This window comes from Polyodon spathula, chromosome 22, assembly GCF_017654505.1.
Source record: "Polyodon spathula isolate WHYD16114869_AA chromosome 22, ASM1765450v1, whole genome shotgun sequence".
Lineage (NCBI taxonomy): Eukaryota > Metazoa > Chordata > Actinopteri > Acipenseriformes > Polyodontidae > Polyodon > Polyodon spathula.
In genome coordinates this window covers 9,430,007-9,454,951 of record NC_054555.1, presented here as the reverse complement: position 1 = coordinate 9,454,951, position 24,945 = coordinate 9,430,007, and the positions used below count along the sequence as shown (strand labels likewise).

The window sequence follows — 24,945 nt, the reverse complement described above, 5'->3', positions numbered from 1 at the left end:
TTAGATATAAGCGGCTTCCATTGATCTGAATGGGATTTTCCCACACTACTGTAAACAAGACAGTTGTGTGACCATGCACTGCTAGTAATACTCTTTAAAATGTATATCCCATCATGTTTAAAAACAGATTGATCATTAGGACTGCCATTAGGATGCCATCATAATACAATATAAATGTATTAACCTGAAGACACCATTAGTTGACCACTGCATTATTAGCTTTATCTGGGACCAATCATGCACAGTGGTGTAAATAACACAACACAATGATATTGGACTATACCATGGTATGCTGATGGATTACCATTGTGTATTTGTTCATTACATTACAATTACACTGGCCAAAATCGGGAAATGTATACAACAGAGGTACTGTTCGACCAATGGCCGATATGAATTTATATTGTTACGTTCCCTTTAGGGCAGTTTAATTGAGATTCTCATGCCACATTAAAGATCATATTCATCCAGACTGGGTTGTCTCTAAGAATGTTAAGAAACCTTTTTTATAGGGTAGGCTAATGTTGTATTTTTGGATGAGTAAATTGTCATGACTTTTTGACTGGCTTGTGTGTTGTTAAATGTATTTTGGTTCATTTTATTTTACCTTGTCAGACGTACCTTCACTGACAAGGTCTTCTGTCACCAAAGGTTTTGTTTTTCCCTGACACTGAGTCTTGTTTATGTTGTTTGAAATGACAGTGTGTGGAGAACTGAGTGGCTTATTCAACTTGGACTTTCTATTCAAGGTTAATCGAAAGCTCTTCCTTTGACTGAATAAACTTGACAGACATTACTTCAAAGTAACTCGTAAAGTGTATATAGTCATTAGAAAAGAAACACAAATTATTTGGCAAAAAGTTGCATATGTCACTTTAATACAACATGGATACATGGTTTATATACAGTCCTTAAACAAATGTCTCACTGATAAAATATCTATAAGCGTACCAGATGTAAAATGTAATAAATCTTTGAAAAGGCACTGCAGATTTATTCTAAATCATCAGCCATGCTGTGCTGTAAGTTATAATGGACATACAGTACAAGTGGATCATATTCAGTGTTTGTACTGACCATTGTGAGAAAGTGAGGGTTAGGAGTAATGTATGGATCATTTGTATTAAGAACTGTACCACCCTCATCCATTTAACAGAAGTGAGCTATCACCCTTTCATATGCCATTATATATTTATATGGTCATTATGTATCTTACCTGATGTTTCCCATGCTAATAGTTCACATTTACCATTACTTATATGTCACACAGGCGGAATTCGAATGCCCAGCGTGTTGGTTTATTAAATAAGACTTTTTTCGATGCACATTCTAGTGATTTGTTTTCTTTTTCTGTCTTTCCTTTTTTATAATACAATGTATTGTATTTTCCAATTATGTTTATAGAGCGGCCCTGTGGGAACGATATGTATCTTGAATCAAAGTTCCAAATGTGAACAGAAAAACGCATTTGATATTTTTCATATCATTCCTCAGACATAGACCTGCAAATTAGATGATTCGTGTAGGCCTTCATTTTCTTATCCTTCAGTGGAAAGGTCACTTCTTTGATCATACAAGTATAATGTTAAGGGAAGAAAAATCATGTGCTTCCATTCTAAAGGGAGGACAAATGAACCTAATCTCATTATTTCAAAGAAATGAAGATAAGAGTCCAATAGAAAATATAAAAAAGGAATGTTTCAAAGTTTGTGTTATGAATAATGGGTTAGTGGCTTTCCAGTGCAATAACCACTAAATTAGCCACATTATATCTTCATATACAGTGCCTTGCAAAAGTATTCAGACACCTGACCAATTCTCTCATATTACTGAATTACAAATGGTACATTGAAATTTCATTCTGTTCAATATTTTATTTTAAAACACTTAAACTCAAAATCAATTATTGTAAGGTGACATTGGTTTTATGTTGGGAAATATTTTTAAGAAAAATAAAAAACTGAAATATCTTGCTTGCTTAAGTATTCAACCCCAACACATTAATATTTGGTAGAGCCACCTTTCGCTGCAATAACAGCTTTAAGTCTTTTGGGGTAAGTATGCACCAGCTTTGCACGCAGTGTTGGAGTGATTTTGGCCCATTCTTCTTGGCAGATTTGCTCCAGGTTGTTCAGGTTGGTTGGACGACGCTTGTGGATCGCAATTTTCCAATAGTGCCACAGATTCTCAATGGGATTGAGATCAGGACTTTGACTGGGTCACTGTAGGACATTCACCTTTTTGTTCTTGAGCCACTCCAATGTTGCTTTGGCCTTGTGCTTGGGATCATTGTCCTGCTGAAAGGTGAATTTCCTCCCAAGCTTCAGTTTTTTAGCGGACTGAAGCAGATTCTCTTGCAGTATTTTCCTGCATTTTACTCCATCCATTCTTCCTTCAATTGTAACAAGATGTCCAGTCTCTGCTAATGAGAAGCATCCCCACAGCATGATGCTGCCACCACCATACTTCACTGTAGGGATGGTGTGTCTTGAGTCATGGGCAGTGTTAGGTTTGCACCACACATAGCGCTTTGAGTTTTGGCCAAAAAGCTCTATTTTGGTCTCATCTGACCACAAAACCCTTTCCCTAATCTATGCATTTGTATTACTTTATCTCTAACTTCTGTAGAATGTTCTTTGGTCTTCATTTTCCTTCAGATTCACAGCCTTACCAATGATCCTTCAACAGTGGGGTTTTTATCCAGAAAATGTGACAACAACTTTAATGGTTCACAGGTGGAGGCTAATGGTAAGGTAATTGTGTCCCCATTAGGGCAATCTCTTTCATCGGTGCAAACTGGGAGCTTCCACAGCACAGGGGTTGAATACTTATGCAAGCAAGATATTTCAGCTTTTTATTTTTCTTAAAAATATTTCCTAACATAAAACCAATGTCACCTTACAATAATTGATTCTGAGTTTCAGTGTTTAAAAATAAAATATCAAACAGAACGAAATTTCAATGTACCATTCTTCAAAATCTATTTTCAGCCCATTTCTTTAGTCAAAACATCCCAAAGCTGTGTGGAATAGACCAGGATGCTATCAGTGTTGGGTCAAGTGTCTATCTAAATTCACCATTATTACCTATTCCTTTTCTGTAGCATCTTTTACAATTTGTATTTACTGTTTATTTTATTTTATTTATTTATTTTTGCAATGACTCAATGATGAAAGTTGGGGTCCATTTTTGGGGTTGTTGTTCAAGAACTAAAATGCTCCATAAAATACTATCTGTAAAGTACAGCATCTTATTAACATGTAGTTCATCCCCAGCCAACACTGAAAATATAAGAAGTTGTAGTTAAGAATGTCATAATCACAACTGTACATACAGTATGTATGCAACATATACAGATGGGCAAGCATTTCCTTACCACCTGATACTCAAAATGCTGTAAATTGTAGAATGACTGATTCAAGTTTCTCTAGATATACAGTAAAAATGTAAGTTTGATATATGCACATACTGTAAAGACAGATTCTGATGCATACTGGTGTCTCCACTATATCCCAGATCCCTTGACATGCAGCTTTTAGTTACTCAAACTGTATCTAATCAGAGCCAATGAAGGTAGAAACAAATTCCTCTGAAGAGCTAGCCAGCATGAGTATGAATCATAAGCATTAGTTAGTAAAAGTGTGAATCATAAGCCTTAGTTTGAAAAAAAAAAAATACATGCTGGAAATTAATGGAAATGAATTTCTGAGAGAGATGGAGAGACAAGTGGGCAGAGGAGAGGAAGAGAGAAAGCGAGACAGATATTGCTGTTAATAGAGGCTGCAGCCAACACATGCAATTTATTAGATTCTTGAAGCAATTGATTATAGTGCTGCCCAATTCCCAGTTTGACTGAGAAAGAGGTCAGGCAATTGATTTAAGATAATGCCTGACCACAGTGCAAAACAGAGGAAAATTGGTGTAAATATAAGGATTGCTTAAATGCACAGCTAGATGCGAAAATATCTCAGTGCCATGAATGCAAAAGTCCTCATTCAGGAGGACCTACGTATCAGACCCTCTATACTAAACCACAGGCCTACTGGATTATGCTTGCACAGTCATTATAGTATGGTAAAGCCTTAAAAAGCATCCAATGAACAGACTCCCAGCAAAAACCCAACAGACTAAAGGTGAACGTATTCCATTTCATACTCGGATTTACAGCCTACAAAGAAACATTTAACGGCAGAATGATCACAGACTTAAGTTAGAGGGGAAATAAGAGAAAGTAAGCTTACATTTGTACCTGTGGCTCATTTAAAAAAAACCTTCTCTCCAGAAGGCAATGCTCGCTCTGCAAGAGTGGTGAATGAACTCAGAAGATTATGTGGTTACTATTCACAACAAGACAAAGACATGAGGCTTAGAAATGTGTGCCCGGGATCAAGGGTTACACTTTTTCTGATTTTGTGCAGATTTAAAAAAAAAAAAGCTGTAATACTCTATTAAATATCTCTTCTCCATCATTGTAGAGCAAAAACTATGCAGCACTATATACATGTATTAAGGGGAACTACTAGCATCCTTTCCATAATCTATTATTGAATCATCTCAGAGAGTAGCACTGTCTATTAGTAATGACAGGTTGCTTAGCACAGTGAAAGTCAGCAGGCTCGGAAACAGCATGTCTTCAATGCAATGGCACAGGTCTGTGGGAGAAGTGAAGAAGCACTGCTACTTTAAATATTATGCTCAGTCGGAAGCTACTTTCAAGTCCATACAGTGGATGTACAGGACTACTATTATGCACCACAGACCAAATCTAGTGTTCATCGGCTTTCAAAAGGAACTCTGTGAGGTATTTTCAAAGAAACTCAACAGATGTTCTTGCATACATCTCATTTAAATTCAGATCTCTCGGCTCTGATGTCATACCTGCTTCCTCTGTAACATCTCAAAGCAGCTCAGTCATATGATTCATACAAGTGTGTTAGCTGGCATGTTGTATAGATACTGCTCCAAACAATTAAGAGGTATTCAGAGATGTGTGTATTAAGCATGTGCATACAGGCAATCAGCTACGCATTCATTTCTGGTATCCACTATAGAATGAACTGTTGGATATTTGCTTACACCAACAGTCGTTTTTGCATTAGAGTATTTCAATGTAGGATCTGAGGATTTATTCTGCTGAAAGAGCCACTGGGAATGATATTCTTTACTGTGAATATCATGTTCTGTCTCTGTTGTCGCATGATGGTGCCTATGGCCTCTCCTATAAGTTCAGCTGGTAGACACCTACAGGATTAGTTCTGTGGGGTGTTTATTACTGATGTAATAAGGGCAGAGTATGGCAGGAGGACATGTCAATGGTTACAGCGGTAGACATGTTCAAAATCCATTTTGAGGCCACTTGAAGTTTCAAAGGTCAACAAGATGTGATGATTGAAACACAAAATGATATACAAAGTAATTCCAAACAACAAATAATACCTTAGTTACAGGAGATAACTGATGCATAACAAGCTGCTCTTTAATGTACACATTTCTGAATAGCACTTCATTGTTTTGGAAATGGCAGGCAATTAGTTATTATATTATTTTGGACTGATATATCATTGACCAGTGACCCTTGGTAGTCAAGAAAAGCTAAAAACTCATGTTTCATCCAGAATGTTGCAATACTCAAGTTCGCTGATGTACTTCAGTTAACCTTTCCTTGTTCAATATTAGTTTATATTAATATTTTCAATTTTAGTTAATGAGTACACAAATAGACATTCATTTATTAAACACAGATAGCAATCCAAGCCCAGACACAATAAAGAAAACAATCCCAAACCCAGATAGAAATGATTATGCTAAACGTAACTACATTTTCAACAGGCAAGTTCGATCAGACTTCCTGTTAAACCTAAATGTCATTTAAAAAAAAAAAAAAAAAAAAAAAAAACAGCCAGCAGATACAGTATGGTTTGGTTGATCTTGTAGAAATTAGGAATTGGTCACTTCTGGCCCGTATTTATTGTTTATAGTGCTTTCTGTGTATAATTATTATTTAGCCTTGCAATGCTGCTTTGTTATTCCATAAATACATGTTGCCAGGTTACAGCAAAGAAGGAAGGAGAAAGTCCATGGCTCTATGACAAACACTGATCAACCGAGGCACCCCATAACCATTGTAGAAAGTTTTTAGCACCCAGAACAAGAGCATGAAATTCCAAGCTGGAAAATGTTTACTTTTTTATTATTATTCTTTTATTTTTTTACATAAGGTTTTTAATGTTCTGGAAATACATTCATGTGGTACTGCTGACTTATTGTAAAATCAATAAGCTTAGTGAGTGCCCATTCAGTGGTGGTCTCCTAGCAACTGTTTAATGTATGAGTGTATGAGGAAAGGTTGATCAAAAACACCACAAGGTGGTCAGATAATTGTTTTCTTTCAAACACAATGAGATTGTGCTTCTGGGATCTTCTGTACTTTTAATTTTGTATTTGAACAGGATGTCTATCATCCCAGTAAGAGTAAGATGCCTAGGTAAGCATTGCCCTATTGTTATTGTGGAGAGTATGTCTATGATGATATGACGGAGAGCACTGCTGTCTATGAAGAGGCCCAAAAGACAATCTGTCAAGCTGTATAAGCAAGCTAAATTGGGGTCTGGGACAGATATGCCTGCCGACGCTAGGGTCTTCCTGTTATTGCCTTCTTGTCTGACACAAGCTGGGTTTTTTTATATTATGTCAACAGACAAAGACTAGATCCCTATCCGTGTGTGCTTTGTGCTCACCTCTCCCTTCCTCGGGTTTCCATTTTGCTGAACCAGCCCTGGTTGTGCGAACAGTTTCTCCTTCCCTCCCAGCTTTGAAGTCCAGCTCTGTGAAGGCAACAGATCCATGAATATAACTCATTTCTTCCACAGGACTGGCCACGTATTCAGAACATCCACAGTAAGCATTACTGTTACAGCAATAATTGCAGCGGATTCAGGTATCAATACATATTTGAAAATGAGAACTCAAAACTGATATACACATGTTGAATTAAAATAAAAATGAAGAGTACTCAAAACATGCAATCGTTGAGCTTTTAAACAAGGTCGGGTTCAGCATAGAATTCTACTGTGCTTGTCGTGGACAGGAAGGACTGCAACACTGTGCAAACTGACATGGGAGTCTTTTAGTCCACATATCATCTAATGCTGGTTTACAATCTAGGGAAATTATGTCGGTTACCGGCCATCGATGTGAAAACAATCCCTGAAATTACCAGCTTCTCTTGTATACCGCAAAACCTGAGTAGGATCATTTCCTACACAGAAAAAAAAAAGCAAACAATTGGAAGCGACTCCCTTGATGCTACGTGCCAGTGCAGTGTTTGTCTGTTCCGTGAATCCTCCCTCATCAGCCTGCTTTCAATTCCCAAATGCCATTTTATCTCGAAAGTGTTACAATAAAATGGGAATGTTCAATGTAATGTTTATGGCCAATAAAAAAGTACAAAATGTATGTATTCAGGGACTTTATTTATTTTTCAGTGGAAGGATACATCATACATTTCTAATTTGTGTTTGTGTAATTATTGAAAAAAAAAAATGTAGTCATTTTATAAGCGAACTAACCCACCCAGGGCGTGCGGTAGGAATTGTCTTACCCTTAACACACCTTGTGTGTGTGTATATATATATATATATATATATATATATATATATATATATATATATATATATATATATATATATATATATATATGTGTGTGTGTGTGTAATCCAGGGCTGGCAATGGAACGTGAAACAAGCAATGTGATTGGTCGAGCAAGGTTCCAGCTGTCCGTATATTGGATGGATATATATCTATATCTATATCTATATCTATATCTATATATATATATATATATATATATATATATATATATATATATATATATAACAAAAAAATGAAATGTCTCAACTAGGAGGGTCAGGAGTGAACCACTGACCCTCCTAGTAACACCCCTATAGTATATAAAATAAGGAGGAAATTAAAAAGGTATCTGTATTAGCCTGCTGACATCATGGACCCCTGCATATGTAGTAGCTTTTATTGATGAGTAGGTTATAAGACTAATCCTGTTAACAATCAAATCTCTCTTTAAAATGAATACAACTAGAAAGAGTGTTACTGTTTTTCAAAGATCATGTTCTGTAATAAGTACAGTATTAAAAAATGTATGAGATGTTTGTTTGCATGACTTCAAGGCATTTCATCTTTCTCCTGCTTCTGTTCTGCAGATAAATTATTTCTTTAGCTACTCATTAAATGTGGAATTACAAGAGGCTTGGAGCCTGTATTACAGAATTTATCACAGAATAAGATTTCTAGGGGAGCTCTTACAGATATAATGGTGTGGAACTGTGACAAAGTGCCCGCCCCTGTGTATATTATCTGTTATGTGTTGCGTGTGGTGTGTTTAAATGTTGGTGTATAGACATTGGTACACGGGATATAAACGGGTCTGTGTAACACGAGTGTTTAAAAATGTATATGTGTATTTAGGCACGAGGATTGCACAGCACTTCACGTGCAAGTAAAATGTAGTAATATGTGAGCACGGGGAATTGCACTTTATTAATTCACGTGCTGGGATTCAAGTGAATAATTAATTGGTAATTGAATCCCAGCACAACAGTATATATAGATGCACGTTGTCACATACTCGGGGTTGGGTGTTCGGTGAGTTGAGAACGGGATAGGAGACGGAGGTAAAAAATAATCATCATAATAATACTAATAATAATAGTAGATAAATATCTGCTCACTGTGTTTGTCTGTTTATTTTGGTGAATGTGCCATGGCCTGTGTTTTTGTTTGTTCCAACCGTTTATTTTCTGCGTCTGTTCACTCATTAAATGCTGAGCGAGACCATTCGCTCAGCTCCACCAAACTCCACCTCTCTCTCTCTTTATTTTCCTGCTTCTGGTCTGACGCCACGCTCTTCGGCTATCTCTTTGACAGGAACCCAAACACATTGCCTATGAAAATAAGGTTTTGCTTTGTTTCAACTCCTATCTTGCAATGTTTTGTGGCAGATGGTTTTTAATGGGATAGCTTTCTGCACTTAAAACATTGTGTTATAAATATTGCAAATCTTCATTGCACTGGCTTGGATGAATCATGTTGCTCTACGGTAAGAAGGATATGTTGGGGGACTGTTAAAGAAGTTTATAAATATTCACTGAGTAAAAGTTTACCTCAATAATTGAGCAGTTTTCCCATGGTTATACTATGCGCTTACCATAGTTTACCATTTTAGTGCCATGTTTTTTTAAATGTGCTTTACCATATCTGTATGGGCTTTGCAGTTCTTACAAACGTTATGCTTTATTAGAGTGCATTATGTTTTTAATATGTTAACTTGTATTAGGGAATTTAGCATAGTCAAAGAGCAGTACAAGAAGAGATCCCAATAAATGAATATCAAATATAAACACTAATTATTTTATTTGTTATAAAAAAAAAGGTGATAATTAAAATAAATAAATATAAATGTTTTAAAAGAAAACATCTCAATTAAGTGATAGCATTGCTGTAGTTGAAAATCAGAATGATGTAACAGCACCTGACAGTGGCCTTGACAGTAGCTATGGTTGTGAACAAACTGACATACGTTCAGCGCTTTTGTTGAAATCATTAATTTGCCTCAATAAGGACAATACAAGCTTAGATGAAAAGCACAATTTTGGTTGATCTAGCCTAGTGAGGAGATCAACACAGAAGTGTACCCCAAAAACCTACACTCAAAGAACAGCCTTGTTGGTGTTATAACCTAGAAGATGTATTGTTCAACCAATATTTATGTCCATTATATTCTACCACATTAAACTTAACTACCTGTCAGACATCTCGTGCTCCCAAACATTTCCTCTCTACGTCGTAATTTTTTTAGAACTTGCATAGACGCAACATTTTCAAATGCAAACTATTACTTGGAATCATTTGTCCCAAGGGGTTATTTTTGTCTCTGGACTTCATCTTTCTTTTGAAAAAAAAAAAAAATCCTTTCCCATTAATAATTATTAAATGATTTAAAATGTTTGGATCTGCTCCAGCTTACCCTCAAGGTCTGAACAATTTAGAAAACAGCCATGTTTGATAGAGGAAATTTTATGACGGAATGATGGCGCTGCCATGAATATATTAGACTCAGCAGGGAGAGGTAGCCATTTGGGAACAAGGTAGAATGGCTGCACTACATTTCACTTCATAAGCTTGGTTTACATGCAGTTCAGAAACTCCAAATTCTCTCTCCATTGTCATGACATATCATACACATTCCTTGCGCTATAGGAAATTCACAGTCAAAACAAAGTATGTCTGAAGAGGGTGGGTAAATCGCCTTCTCGCATTAAAAAGCTAAACAAATTGACCATTGTGACGTAAACTCGCCCAACTTTCTACTATAAGTGAAGACCATACCAAGCAATGTTTTATTAATAACCGAGATCTGCTGAGAGTAGCCCTGACAAGCTTAATTGAAATTCATTAAAAATGACTGAATCCAACCAAACTTCTCAGTTATAATAATTGATGAACCACAGTTACATTCTCAAGGAGGGATTAAAAACATGTCTTAGAAGTAAAAGACAATCCAATTGTTTTCAAAGACATTTATCTTGCGTCAACAGTGCTTCTAACTAAACAGTTTTGAAATCAAGTCTGCTATTTGGGTGTCTTTGCGTAGCAGGTGTCATTTTAAATGTTGCTGCTGCAAAACCCTTTTCTTGGCACCAGAGCTGCATTATCTCCGCACATAGAGGGCAATGTTTTGTGCATTCATGATCTGAGGGTGATAATTTTTTTTTTCCTTGCTTGACTTTGCATGACTTTTCCTCTTCGTAAAGTCAATGACTTCTGACAAAACATGTCCCTTGTAGCACTTGCCACTTTAGCTCTCTCGCTTAGCACAAGAGGCAGGGAATTGGAATTTAAAGGGCAATTTGGCAGTATTGAAAATGGCGTAACACTGCAATTTATCATCCAGTCCAGATTAAGAGACTCAGAATTTGCTGCATACTTCGTTAGGTAAGGAAGAGTGCAGACTCAGGCTGGCAACCCGTTAATGAACCGCAAACAACATAACTGGCACTGATAAACAGAACAGTCCCAAACCAGGCTTTGCAGCGACAACCCTCAAAATGTTGTGTCATGGGAATCCTTTGCTTTAGAAGGTTGTAACTGCATCTCTACAATCAAATCTATCTTGCGATTTGTTTATGTTACATACAGTACTGACATGTGTTTGGTATAACAACACACTCTGAACTTCTGTCTCCAGGAGCTGAACAATTTGTATTAAAACCCATCCATCACAGCAGGCCTCACTTTTTCTTGTACTTATTTTGGATTCTCTGCCATTCTTAATCAACAATCGCTCTGGAATTACAGTACCGGTATCTCACAGTCTTTAATCCACAGCGAACAAGACCATCCACCTAATAACAACAGGCAATGGAAAAGTGGTGTTCAGGGTTGAGTATCCTGGGATTTTATCTTTAGATGAGACAGAGGAACAGAGGGAGACAGATGATTGACAGATACATACACTTGTGAAATTGAACTCTCTATCTCTTTACCATTGTCTTGAGACAAAATATGTTAACTTCATCCATGCAGTAAACCAATATACTGTGGGAGGCAATTAAATTATGTTCAATAAATATTCAATGCATCCTCGTCTCTGAATGGGCAGACAAATTGTTAACCTGGCCAAATATGAAATTTGTTTTTTTTACTAACTGAGTGCATAATCCTGGGTTTGTTGACAAACTAAACATCATTTGCTTTGTAGTGCCATTCAGGGTTGTTAAGATGAGGGTTTAAGAAAGCTTATCCTTCCTGCTTCCCTGGGGGATTTTTCTGAAACTGAAACACACACACACACACACACACACACACACACACACACACACACACACACACACACACACACCCACACACCCACACACACACACACACACACACACACACACACACACACACACACACACACACACACACACACACACACACACACACACACACACACACACACACACACACACACACACACACACACACATACACACACACACACACACACACACACACACACACACACACACACACACACACACACACACACACACACACACACACACACACACACACACACACACACACACACACACACACACACACACACACACACACACACACACACACACACACACACACACACACACACACACACACACACACACACACACACACACACACACACACACACACACACACACACACACACACACACACACACACACACACACACACACACACACACACGTGTCTTACTGCTTGCACAGTACTAGCTTAAAAATACTGGAAGTTCTGTTACGTAATTACATTTTACATAATATAGATACATGTAGACTAGGGTGTTTGTTTCTAATAAGAAGCACCAATGTGTTATATTGTATCAGCAGCTAAAAGGTTAGAGTGCAATTATTACATCTTGAAAAGAGTCTTCTTTTTTTCATATAAGATTAGCAGCCGGCAGCACTTGCTGCTGTGTAATTATTCCACTTTATCTGTTAAGAAAACTCAGCATCCTTGATGTCGCTTTGTGGAGATTGAAGCATGTTGTATTTCAAACTGAGAAATGTGTTTTCATTTTATCTACATTCCAAACAAAACTGAATCAGGTAAGTTCAAAAAGCCAGTGAATGGTCTTGTGCTGTTTACTTTTAAAACCCATTTCTTGATAGATGAACTGGTTTCCTCTATTGATTCTGGGCTTTAGTTCTATTAAGGATTCAAGACAGGTGCCATGTCTTCAGGACCTGTTCAACTTCAGTTCAAACTGGCATTCAAAGTTGCTGCCAGCTGATGTATGGCTCCTTTTCTCTTCCAACCTAAGTTATTCCTACCCCTGTCTCTGATTTAAAGGAACTACACAGTCTACCACCATGTCTCAGCTATCTCTTCCATCACTGTCACTCAGATAAGGCTGCACGTAACTCCATCCATGAAGGATGGTGCTTTGGATGGAGGCAGGCATGCACTGGGGGTCAGGAGATGTCAGCTTTGCTATGCAGGCTGGAGATCACCTGGACATTGTTGGCCACCAGGAGTCATTCCATCTACAGTGGCCTCAGTGTTATCCTTAGGAAACAAGTAGCAGCTGCATCATATTGTGTTGCCATCAATCTGTGTAACTAAAAAATGTACTGCAGCTAGATCTCTGCTGCCAGATCAAGACTGAAGACTGAACTTTGGAGTACTGAAATGTGTCATCTTTAATTTATTTATTTATACTTTATAACATAAGGTACCAACTCCCTGCTAATCATTGAGAGTAAATGTGTATGACAAAAAAAAAGTTTATTAAATAATTTGCTAGGTCATAAAAATACTACAGGGAAATTGACACGTTGGAATATTTTAGGGGAGAATAAAGTTCTATACCAGTTTATCTTTATTCTTTTCAGTCAGAGCAAATATCTATGAAGATAAGCATCTGCGGAAATGTGCTGAATAATTGTAATCTGTGCCTGGAAGATGTTTTGATGTCCACTTATACTGTAATGGCAGTAAGCTATCGCCTACATATCTATCAACATCTCAAACACATTCCACAGCGACTTCCCAGGCACAACATCGATTCATATTTACTTATTACAGATAAATCAGCAGATTTGCCAAATGAAGGGAAAAGCATTTGGAGGATGAAGTCTACAAGCAAAAAGATTAAGTGCACTCTCTTACTGAAAGGTGTTTTGAACTCCAAAGAGCTTTTTATGATGTTTGTAATGGTATCAAGTTGTTCTGTACGCCCTTCAGTTCCAGTTTCCAGCAATCAACAGTATAATGAAGGCTAGATCAGCCAAACTCTGTGCAATTTCGGAATTCCTAATTTAAAAGTTTATGGTGCATTGCATGGTCCCAGAGAAAATGGACAATGAAATAATGTGCAGTTTCCCTGATATAAGCTTAAATCACAGTGTAGAAAATAAACAAGGTGTGACAAGGTAAACAACGACCTTCGCTTGCTTATAAATCATTAAAAATAAAGCTTTCAAAACTTTGAGAAATAACAACAAAACAAACTATTTTCAGCTAAAACTTTCACCTGCCTCAGTTAAAACACTGAACACAAAGTTTAAATAATATTTATTCAATATGTATCTAATATAAATGTATACAGTATATCATACATGTCTTAAGTAAATTATGTTTATTTAATATACATCTTATCATTCATTTTAGTTGGTGACATTTCACAGAAAGAATTTAATGTACTTTACTGCATTTTGATTAAATAATAATAAGCCATTACCCAGATTCTACTAAGCAGAAAAGCTATATTTTACACAGGGAAAATATCCCTTGGAGATAATAATAGGTGATAGAACTGCACCAGTGGTTAATGTGTTTCAAATGTTTCCATTGACACTTCATTATTTCATATTTGTACATAAACCCAGTTATAAGCTCCAGCAGAAACCTCCATTACATATAAAGGTATGTTTATGTGCTTGTTCACCACAACATTGCAACTCCCTAGTTCTCACTTCAGTATGAAACAATGAAACACACCAGCAGAGTGCATTATACTAGGTTATGCTAGTCACCACAATGTGACAACTGAAGCAGAAAGTGATATACAAAGTGATTCTAAACAAGAAACATAATACAAATACAAATTAAACTGTGTTATTTCAAACCTGTTTTCTTTAAACAGCTTACTATAAAGTTTCCTAAACGCTACATTTACAAAAACAGGCTTAAAGATCTCAGCTTTGTGATTAGGACCATGCCATTCAGTTGGTGTTTTGTACATTATATTTTAAAGGTCTGACTTCTGTCAACTTCTGGTCAGCTCAAGTTGACAAGTAGAGAGGCATAGAGTTAACTATAGAGTCACTTTTTGCAATCATTTTGCAAGCTTTGCATTAACGCAAAGCTTGCAGTAAGTAATTCAATTTAACATATAGAATATTTTGTCAGCACTGTCAGCAACTTCATTATTTGTTATGTGTCTAGTTTATTCCACTACACCTGCTAAATCCTCACACTAAACAGATGTAAATGTAGACTTTGATGTGCCATGCCTTGCATTATACTCAGGCAAGTTTGATGAAATGAGTTTGCATTTCAAAGAAACACCTAAAACTTAGGTTTAAAGTCAATGTTTCCCAATCCTCATATAATAAATCAGCAGAAAAAAAAAACAAACAGGGTTGTTTAAAACTCTTTATCCCAAATTATTGTTACCATCAGCTATATCCTCAGCCAACCAGTATGAAGCATTCAAGTTTAAATCTGCAGCATCATCTAATGCACAGCAGTGTATTCCCAGAAAAGGAACTACATCCAACTACATCCAAAGTGGAAGATCACTAGATGGCTTACTTCTTTAAAGACAGTTTGGGTGACATACATACAACTACGGCCAAAAATTTAGCATCATCTAGACTTTTAGGGTTGAGACATAATTAAAACAAAACCCGATATGAATATAATTTAGACCCTTTATTTAACATCATGTAATCAAAGAAACTACAAAATTGGATTTCAAAAGTCTGCCAGATGCCATAATAGAAATACAGTATAGATATGTTAGATTTCGAAATATCAAATTTATTAATTTGTCAGTTTTTGGCATATGGAGAACTACAAATGGAATGCAATTGAATATGTTAACATAAAATTATTTAGCAGATTTCATTTGACTTTTAATGAAGCAAAATATGTTAATTCTATATGGTGATGTTAAATTTATGGCCATAGCTGTATATCAGAACTACTAAAGAGCAGCTCCTGAACTCAGGTGAAAGTACCACAGTATTTGAGTTATAATGATGACAGGGACAGTTAAACAAATTATGAAAATCTAACGTGAAACTTTTTGCACTTAAACAGGTCATAATGTCAGCTACAAGGAGTCACATAATCAAGAGATTTACCTAACACATGCTATGGGTGTGTAATGACAGTGACGGGTGGGGTAGAGGTTGATCAAATCAACCCCTAAGTCCATTCATGGTTAGGTTGTGAGATTTAACATAATCACATACTGGCATTCCTACTGGACAAACTTAGAAAATGTGAACAGGAATCCACTAAAGATGTAACCAAGCTCTCCAGAAACCATTACATCACAACCACAAATACAGTATAATTTGAAGAACAAAAAATACAACTGCTGTTAACTTAGGGTTTAAAGGACTTGAAGAGTAGGAGATGGAAGGTTTAATATACCATTAGCATTTAAATAAGCTACTCCACTTTATTAAAAAAAGACAAGATGAATATATTCATACATGAAGATATTTTTACCCATTTGGGTTGAGCAGCTGACCATGTATTCAAAAAAAAGCACCACCCCGAATATTTCAAAAATGTACATTCAGTTAAACTGAACCTGGGCAGATACAACCAGAAAGATGGAGAGAAGCTGGTTTCTGAGGCAGATGTGGGATGACTCCTACATTCCATGTAAATCAGCACTATGAAAGTGTGCAAGTCTCTCAGCCCAAGCACTTTGGGCTGCTAGTTCAGCACTAGGGACAGCTCAACAGATCACGTCTCTCGAGTATGTCTATCAGCATAGATCACATACTAGATGGTTTAGGATTTTAAGGCATACAAATAGATACACAGTTACAGTATAGTACACACATTCAGGTATAGTTTTGTAAAGCTTACTGTTGGTAAATTATTCAATTTGTTTCTACAAAACTAGAACCAAAGTAAAATAAAATCCATTGAGCTCTGAATTTATTTATTTATTAAGTCTCTTTGCTTCAATAATATGGACCGTTACAGCCACAAATCTGAGGATTAGAATAAATTACAAGTGTATTTAATTAGCTATGTTTAATGCAAGCACCCCACGTTCAGCTCCAGAGAGACTTTAAAAGGATCTGGCAAAAACAGCTGAGAACATTGTTTTATGTCAAGAAAAACCCTTGCCATCAATTAAAAAATATGTAGCAGTAGAAATGTGTCCACATGTTAAAAAAAACAATAAATTAAGAGAAGCATCATGTATAATTCAACATGTGATCAGTCAATCAATGTATCAAACTAGACATTAGTATTTACAATATATTACCCCCAAATAGTGAGAAATAGTACAGAGCTGTATTTCAAAATTACAGAATGAGCATAAAAAATATGTTTGATAAGCATAATAAATGTTAGATTTCAGGCAGAAACAATTCCTCATTAAATGGCAAAATGGAACTCAGCCGACAGGTCACCCTACCATGCAACGATTGCAGCTCAAAGGGGGAAAATCATTGTACCAGGAATGGCTGCAGTTCACATTTTTGTAAACCTCTACTTAGAAGCATTAGAGGGAAATGTGTCCCTTGGAGAGATCAGTTATTACGTAAACAGCAGATTGATCTATCAAGAATCCCAGGTGTTTGGAGGGGTTACATAATCCTCTGGGAAGCTAGATTTTAGGATGTCAGTTTTCAGATTTATCATAAGTTGCAAATATATTTATTCTTTATTTCATGACAATTAATAAAAAATAAATTTAAAAAAAACATGCAAGTTAAAATGCATCAATAGCATTTCGACTATGGCTCTTTCAATTACTCAATGGCATGCTGCTTTTTATACATGGACAGCTTTAACAAAGGAGACCATGGTTTGTTAAACACTTTTCAAACTTCAGGTAGTGTTGGGGATACTTTGGAATAAAGTTATAAGAAACCAAGTCAGTTAGGCAAACTTTTTGGCTAGTGCTTCTGCAGTTTACTTCTAATACATGTTAACATTAGCAACACCAACTATCAATGCATGTGTCATACAATTGATTTTTATGTTTTCTCTCTATTGATAGTATTATGGCAGCTGTTCAAAGATTGCTGCGGTATGTGTCTGTGTCTGTTTATAAGGATTTCAAAAATGCATTGAAACAGAAAGGACAGATATAATTTGTTCCTAATTTGGTTTGCTGATTTAATACAAAAACATGGGATGTACAAGGTCCTTCACCTTCTAAAGCATGTAGAAATGCTAGCTCAGGCAGCCCAAGTGTAAAATTGCAAAGCAGAACCCATCAGAGTCAGATAGAGAATGTATATATCCATGCAAGACATCAATTAATGACTCGCAAAACCTATTTATTTTATCCATTCTGCCTTGATAGGATGCCAGCTTCAGTGCACACAGCAAGGGAAGTTGAAAAGTTTTTGTTGTTTTTTTTTTTTCAAGACTGAAAATTGTGCAAGTTTCGCAAAAGTGTTTAGCACTTTTCATTGTGCCATCACAGCTTATATTCAATCAAGTGTCCTGAAATTCAATAGGAAACAAACTGGGCTGGCTTCAAACCATTTTACTAAATCTGAACAAATATGGGTTTTTTTGGGGGTTTTTTTTAGAATAAATCAGATGTACTGGCATGGTAAAAGCAATAAAGCTAAATATACACACACTATACAGTTTAACACCCTCTAGTCATGTATGTATTATTTGTTTTAAATGTTTTATCTCTGGGGCGGAAATATCAAGGTTATTGGTCCATAGCCCTGATCTCCATTTCTGAATGCAATTATGCATTGCCGGATTGCTGGTATTTAGGAAGTTATCAGTTGAGAAGAGTGGAAGAGTGGAAAAACATATCCCTAGTGATCAGGACAGTCATACCAAACTTCAATTAAGTTACACAGTCATTACTATGTCTTCTAGAATAAAAATGTATTGTAATTTATATTGTGGACAAACACATATATGGCTATTGTAAAGCATAAAAACTGCTATATGACAAATTGAGTATCTGAAACTAAAGAGTATAACAATGCTTTTTATACTTGCATTTATTTAGCTAATGCTTGCTCTGTCTCATTACATATTTTGTCTTATTTGATCCTCTAAAGGTATGACCTTAAACTTTTCCCTGCATCAATAGCTTTAAAGGTGACACATATCTCCATTACTTTATCATCTTTGTTTGTGTCTCTATTCTTTTTACCACAGCCTTGAAGCTTTTTTGTGTGTAACTGCTTCCAACAGATTTGACTCACAACACAATGCCGATTTTCAATCCTTATACGCTATTAAACAGTTGTTATTTTATGGCAAAATTTATTTTAATACAAGGTCGGTTGAATAGACTTCAATATTTTTATTTTGGACATTAGTGCCTGAGAGAGTCAGAAAGGCAAAGGTGATAAAGTCAAGTTCCTCTACCAGAACCCCAAAATACAAACACAGAACAATGAAGATTTTTAGAGATTAAGCTAAAGCCAGTTGTCATATAGCTCGGTGTATTCTGGAGATTTGTGATAGAGAGTCTGCCAGTGCTTTTCATTTTAATTAGAGATGTTGGCTGATAGTCCAGAGAATGGGGTTTGACACTGGAGAACAAGGCTTGTGCAAGCATACAAATTAGGCATGCAGCTTTAGAAGAATTATTGGATCGGAGAGGAGCTAATTGTGATTCCCTTGGCCCTTGTATAACCAGAAGTTGAGTTTTGGCTCTGAAAAAAGTCTGCTGCCTCATAGAATAATCTGGTTCAGTTTCCCTCCCTTCAGTAGGGCTCTGTTTGACATTTTAAATCATACCAGGATCCTTCAGCACCAGTTGTCTTAACTATAATCGTCTATGCCAGTTGCATTAAGGTTTGTATCCTGGATTTAGCATAGTGTCTATTTAATAATTTCCACAACTAAACACAGTTCCACAATACTTTGTAGCCTAAGCCATCTTAGCTAAACAACATTCCACACAATTTAAAAACTGGCAAATATGGAATGTGGGTACCAGGCAGAGGAAGGTCTTTGGAACAATACATTGCATAAAGCTGTGTTTGAGAATCATTAATTTGAGTAAAATACAATTTAAAAATCATTCTTCCACCAGACAGTGTTACGTGGTAAAAAAAAAAAAAAAGATGGGATTAAAATTCTATACAAATAAAACAATTTACAGGGGCAGGCATTTGAGCCATATTATTATTATTATTATTATTATTATTATTATTATTATTATTATTATTATTATTATGCTCAGCACTTGTTGTTATTAGATCTTAGATTATGTTCATATCTGCATCTTAAAAAATAAGATTGCGCCTAGAGAAAATAAGATTGCAATCACAAACACAACTCCAGTATCGTCTTTCATTAAGGACCAGACTGTAGGGAATATAACAGACCATGTGTGATTCTGAGTACTGCAGTCTACATAACAATGCACAATGCATAGGGACACCAGGCAATAATGAAGAAGGCAACAATGGGTGTCCCAAATAAACTTAAAGTCAATCCTGCATAGATGATTGAAGAAAGTGTCACTTCTTAACCATTCTGATTGAGGGTTGCATGTTAAAGGATATCCCCATACTCGACAGATGGGAGAAGGAGCTCAAAAAGTCTTGGTATGGAAGTATATCATTGCACACCACCCTGTCAGTCAAATGTCAATCACAACTTATGACAGCTTAGCCTTTACAAAACTGTAATTCTATGAAATCCTCAGTGTGCTATTGTAGATATTAACGGTGGAACAGTTTCATTCAAGTGTGGTTCTGGGCTGAGTGTTTAGAAAGTTGTCAATCAAACGAACTAATCAGACATAAGCTTTAACCATTAAAACAATAGGTAAAATTCACTGAACACTAACTACATTTTGTACATCAAAATTGTCACCATTTCTTCTATCTCAATGACCTGTGTATTTCTTTGTCATTTCTTGCTTAAAGAAATATACATCTGAGTTTGTATAATATTGTATGTATCTGCTCAATTTCCCATGGTACATATTCTTAAATCGGCATTTATTACTTCTCCTGCACTTATGGATATGTGGTATGCTAAACGAAGTCACCAGCATATTTAACCCTTTTGGGCTGTCTCTGAGGAAACCTGAGTAAAATATGGATCATTAGGGGTGCACTAGGGTGTACCAGCAACACCCCTCTCCCTAAAACACTTTGTACTCACTGATCCAAGAGCAAGAAACTATCAGCACTTTAAAACTCACACACCATGTGGTAAAAAATAGATTAAAAACATATACAAATATTATGCACATTTACAGGATACAACAAAATCCATGGTACTAAAATGTTTTATGTAACTTCATCTGTAATTATGTTACCATTACAGGAACCAGTGGTTGGTTTGTCCAACTATGAAGGAATTCACTGACCTTAACAAAGCCCATTGAGCAGATGCTAGTTGCAATGAGATGCATCCTGCATTACGTGGGTGGAATATGTCAGGCTCTTTCAAAATAATTTATCAGTGTAGCCAACAGTGCTAATCAGACTGAACAGGTCCGGACTCCAGCACTGCTCTGAGGATAAGATTCCTGACCCTGTTTGCACATAGAGCTGGTCATGCAACAAGGAACTGCTAACACCACTAGGTTATTGGAGCTCAGACAGAAAGATGAGGACCACTTTTGCCTGATTTACCATTAATGTACAAAATCCAGAATTAGTGTGTAAGGAGGTTATTTCCTTAAAGCTATTCCCACTTTCAAGCATGTTCATTTTTGAAAAAAATTATGATGAAGTTTGCATTTTAAAATCTACAGTATATTTACTCAAATCTAAAGAACTTAGTTTGCAGATCAGGATTCCTCGTGATCAGAGAAAAGCAATATATCAATATTCTGTTATTTAGCGCACATAATAGCCATGAATATAATTTTACCCATGGAATTTACAGTAGCCTGTGGGTAAACTCCCCTTCTCTTCTTTGAAATGGTATCTTCTGTGCTCATAGGGCTATCATCTCATCAGAAAGATAGCACATCAATCAGCTCAAACAGGGTCTCTGATTAGGTTCTGTTCCAGGAGGGAGTGCTCACCACTACTGCACTCACATGGTCTTGGAATCTTCCATTCAAGTAATGATTAAGCCAGTGGCATTGCTAGACCACAATTCTTTGAGTTCATATTTCACTTGATTTACGCAACCCCAAAAAGCACCCTCCTCCACACAACAACCACACCAGCCGGAACCCTTTTTTCAGGTTGTATATGCCCAGTAAATGATTAGAGATGTAATTTTGCTTTGTGATTCACGGTCCATTCCCAGGACATAATTAGCTAAGGGCCTACAGTTGAAATAAAGGATGGATCTCCCCCAACTGGAAGCCAGTACTATTGATCTGTTGGTTTCATAGAGAAGGTTAGATCAATAGAAAGAACTTTGACTGGTCTCAATACAGGCCCGCAGCTGTTTATGACAATTAATCAAACAAGGGGATTCTTATCAAACTTAAATAAGTGCCCTTTGTAGAAAATGATGGAAATGTGTTTTAGGGAATTATAAAGCTTACAGCAGGGTTTTATCTGGTCGGGCTGCCAGGTAACAAAATTCTTTGTTCTCAAGTAGTCATGTAATCATTTATTTCCCTGTGTACAGAATTGTGGGGTTGAGTACTTGGTGAGCAAATTGATATGGAGCTGTGTTGCATGCTGATCTTTATTTCTTCAATAGAATAAGAAAACACACACACACACACACACAGACACACTCACACACACACACACACACACACACACACACACACACACACACACACACACACACACACACACACACACACACACACACACACACACACACAAACACAACAGGCTTTGTTTTTAGCAATAGGATAGGCTTTGTTGATAGGTTCATAGCACCTGATTCTGAATCAGTTTACCTTACCGGGGTCAGATAAGCATATGGTAAATGTTATGGCATACATTATTTGAATTCAAATACTATACAAATACAATCTGGAGTTGCAGTTTTAGTGGGAAACCTGTTGCCCTGAGAGTTGAAAAAGTGACAGTGGGCAATAATGGCAGTAGCCTTTTTCTCACCATTTCAACCCAAATATGAAAACTGAAGTCATTCTCTGTGTTTTAAACCTGTGATGTCAGAAGGCAATAGTTGTTTGACTATTGGCCACTAGAGTGGCCAGTTTGTGGTCAGTAGAACAAACTGTTCATGTTACATTGCATTAGTAAAGAAGGTATTCATGTTTTATACTGCACAATTGTGCTATAGTCATGAGTTTGACCCATTACATTTGGATACAAAAATAAAAAACGACTGTGAGACCCAAAGGGAATTGTAACAATATGTAGTATTGCTAAAAGCACCTATAGAAACCATTAATAGCTAAACTTTGACATCTGGAGATATGACGAGTCCAATATAAAGGGAACCCAGACAATACATATAAACAACCAGACTTAATAAACTGCAGTCTATTTGTTCAGGTGGGTCCACAGATCAGGCAGTTGGTGAATCCAATGGCCACCTCTAGAGGATTCACTACCCTGCTTTCTGACGGTAAGATTGTCTTTTGCTTTTTTTGATTTGCAATTGAATTAATGTGACAAAGAACCCTGGTGGAGGTATACAAGGGTCAATGCATTACAGTGAACAAAGACCTTATTTCCTTTTGAAAAGAATACTGCAGTGAAAGATTGACAGACATCAGAGAATACTGCAGTGAAAGAGTGGCAGACATCAATCACTCCAGTGGGAAAAATGAGTGACCTTACTTTTTTTTCCTCCTTGAAAAGTAGAAAATGCTGCAGGTCTTTATTTGACCACAGATGAAAACGTAGGAGGTTGTCTGCATTTGATGTATTAAATCTATTTATTATGGTGCTCATCGTTGGTGGGGGGGTTCTTATCCTATGTATGGTTTAAACAGAAGAATATATATATATATATATATATATATATATATATATATATATATATATATATATATATATATATATATATATATATAATTTTATATTTATTTATCATACAGAAGCAATTCTGAGACACCAACTTTGACCAGCAGGCTGATCCAAGGCCCATTGACTGCCTTCCAATTACAGGTCGTGAACATTTAACCCTGCGCTGAATTGAAACTTGCTCCAGATAGTTTATTTGATATGGTTAGCTATCAATATGTTATCAGTTTTTCATTTGGTCCACTATATTAGATCAGCATATACTGCAAAATGCACTACACACATAATAAAGTCGTTAAGATCCTACCTTGGTCAAATGGCTTGCTGGGGCTCCAGTTTTTGAAATAGTCATCCTGTAATTGAAAGAAACAAATTTCAGGTGCGGGGAAAAACAAATGAAAAATAAAGATAATAACATACATCTCAATAAAATAATAAATGCAATGCACTTCATTTTTTTTTTCATTTATAGCTATTCTTCCAATTGTTGATGAACAATACAGCATGTAAGAACTACAAAAATTACAACAACAAAAAAATACGTGAAATATATATTAACAGGTTTGTTATTAGTTAATTGTTATGTGCCAGTGAGTGAAATGCAGAAATGGTGAAACAATGGGACAATACAAGTACTATTAACCTTTAACTATCAAAGCTTTTTGCTTGCTGCTACAGACCCGCGGTTTTCCATTAGAGATGTAACTATCACAAGGCATTATGTAATTATCAAATACTGTCTCCTAATATATTGTAATGGCTATCTGTTTTTACATTCATTTGTAATTGATAAAGTATGCAAATGTATAAGCCTAAACACTCATTACTGTTATATTTCATATAACTAGAATACTTTTACTAGAGCTAAACATTCATGTTTGCATCATACAGATATGTAACTTTAGCACAGTTCAATAAAAGACAATAGTGTCATGTTGGGAAACTGGACACACTGCAGGACACACTTTCCCCATCAGTATAATAAAATGGTTTTGTATTTAGATCTACTCTGAATTACAGGTTTTATGTTAAGGTTGAAGGTACAAGTACTAAATGTATTATACAGTCCTTTATGCCCTAAAATATTGTATATAAATGATAATGTTTATTTTTCCTGGAGACCAGTATCACTTGCAATCACAGGAATTTTATTTTCCTTTTACCAAGGTATCCGAGGTGAATGTTGTGACCTTGAGATTTGAGATTCCAAGGGTTTATTTTTCGAGTTGAGCAGTCCCTGTTCATAAGTTATAAAGGAAATAGG

At 36.1% G+C, this 24,945-nt stretch overlaps 1 protein-coding gene across 4 annotated transcripts in view; it reads right to left on the bottom strand.

Annotated features, from left to right (window-relative positions):
- Window positions 1-24,945, bottom strand: part of LOC121297462 (testican-1-like) — a 198,493-nt gene that overhangs the window by 76,796 nt on the left and 96,752 nt on the right. For 2 of the 4 annotated variants that reach the window (XM_041223796.1, XM_041223797.1), the window contains 2 exons: window positions 23,989-24,034; window positions 6,738-6,824 (listed from right to left, as the gene is read on the bottom strand). In XM_041223796.1, coding sequence (XP_041079730.1) covers window positions 6,738-6,824; window positions 23,989-24,034 — 133 coding nt within the window. The remainder of the gene's footprint in view (window positions 1-6,737; window positions 6,825-23,988; window positions 24,035-24,945) is intronic. The other 2 variants (XM_041223798.1, XM_041223799.1) reach the window with 1 other exon arrangement.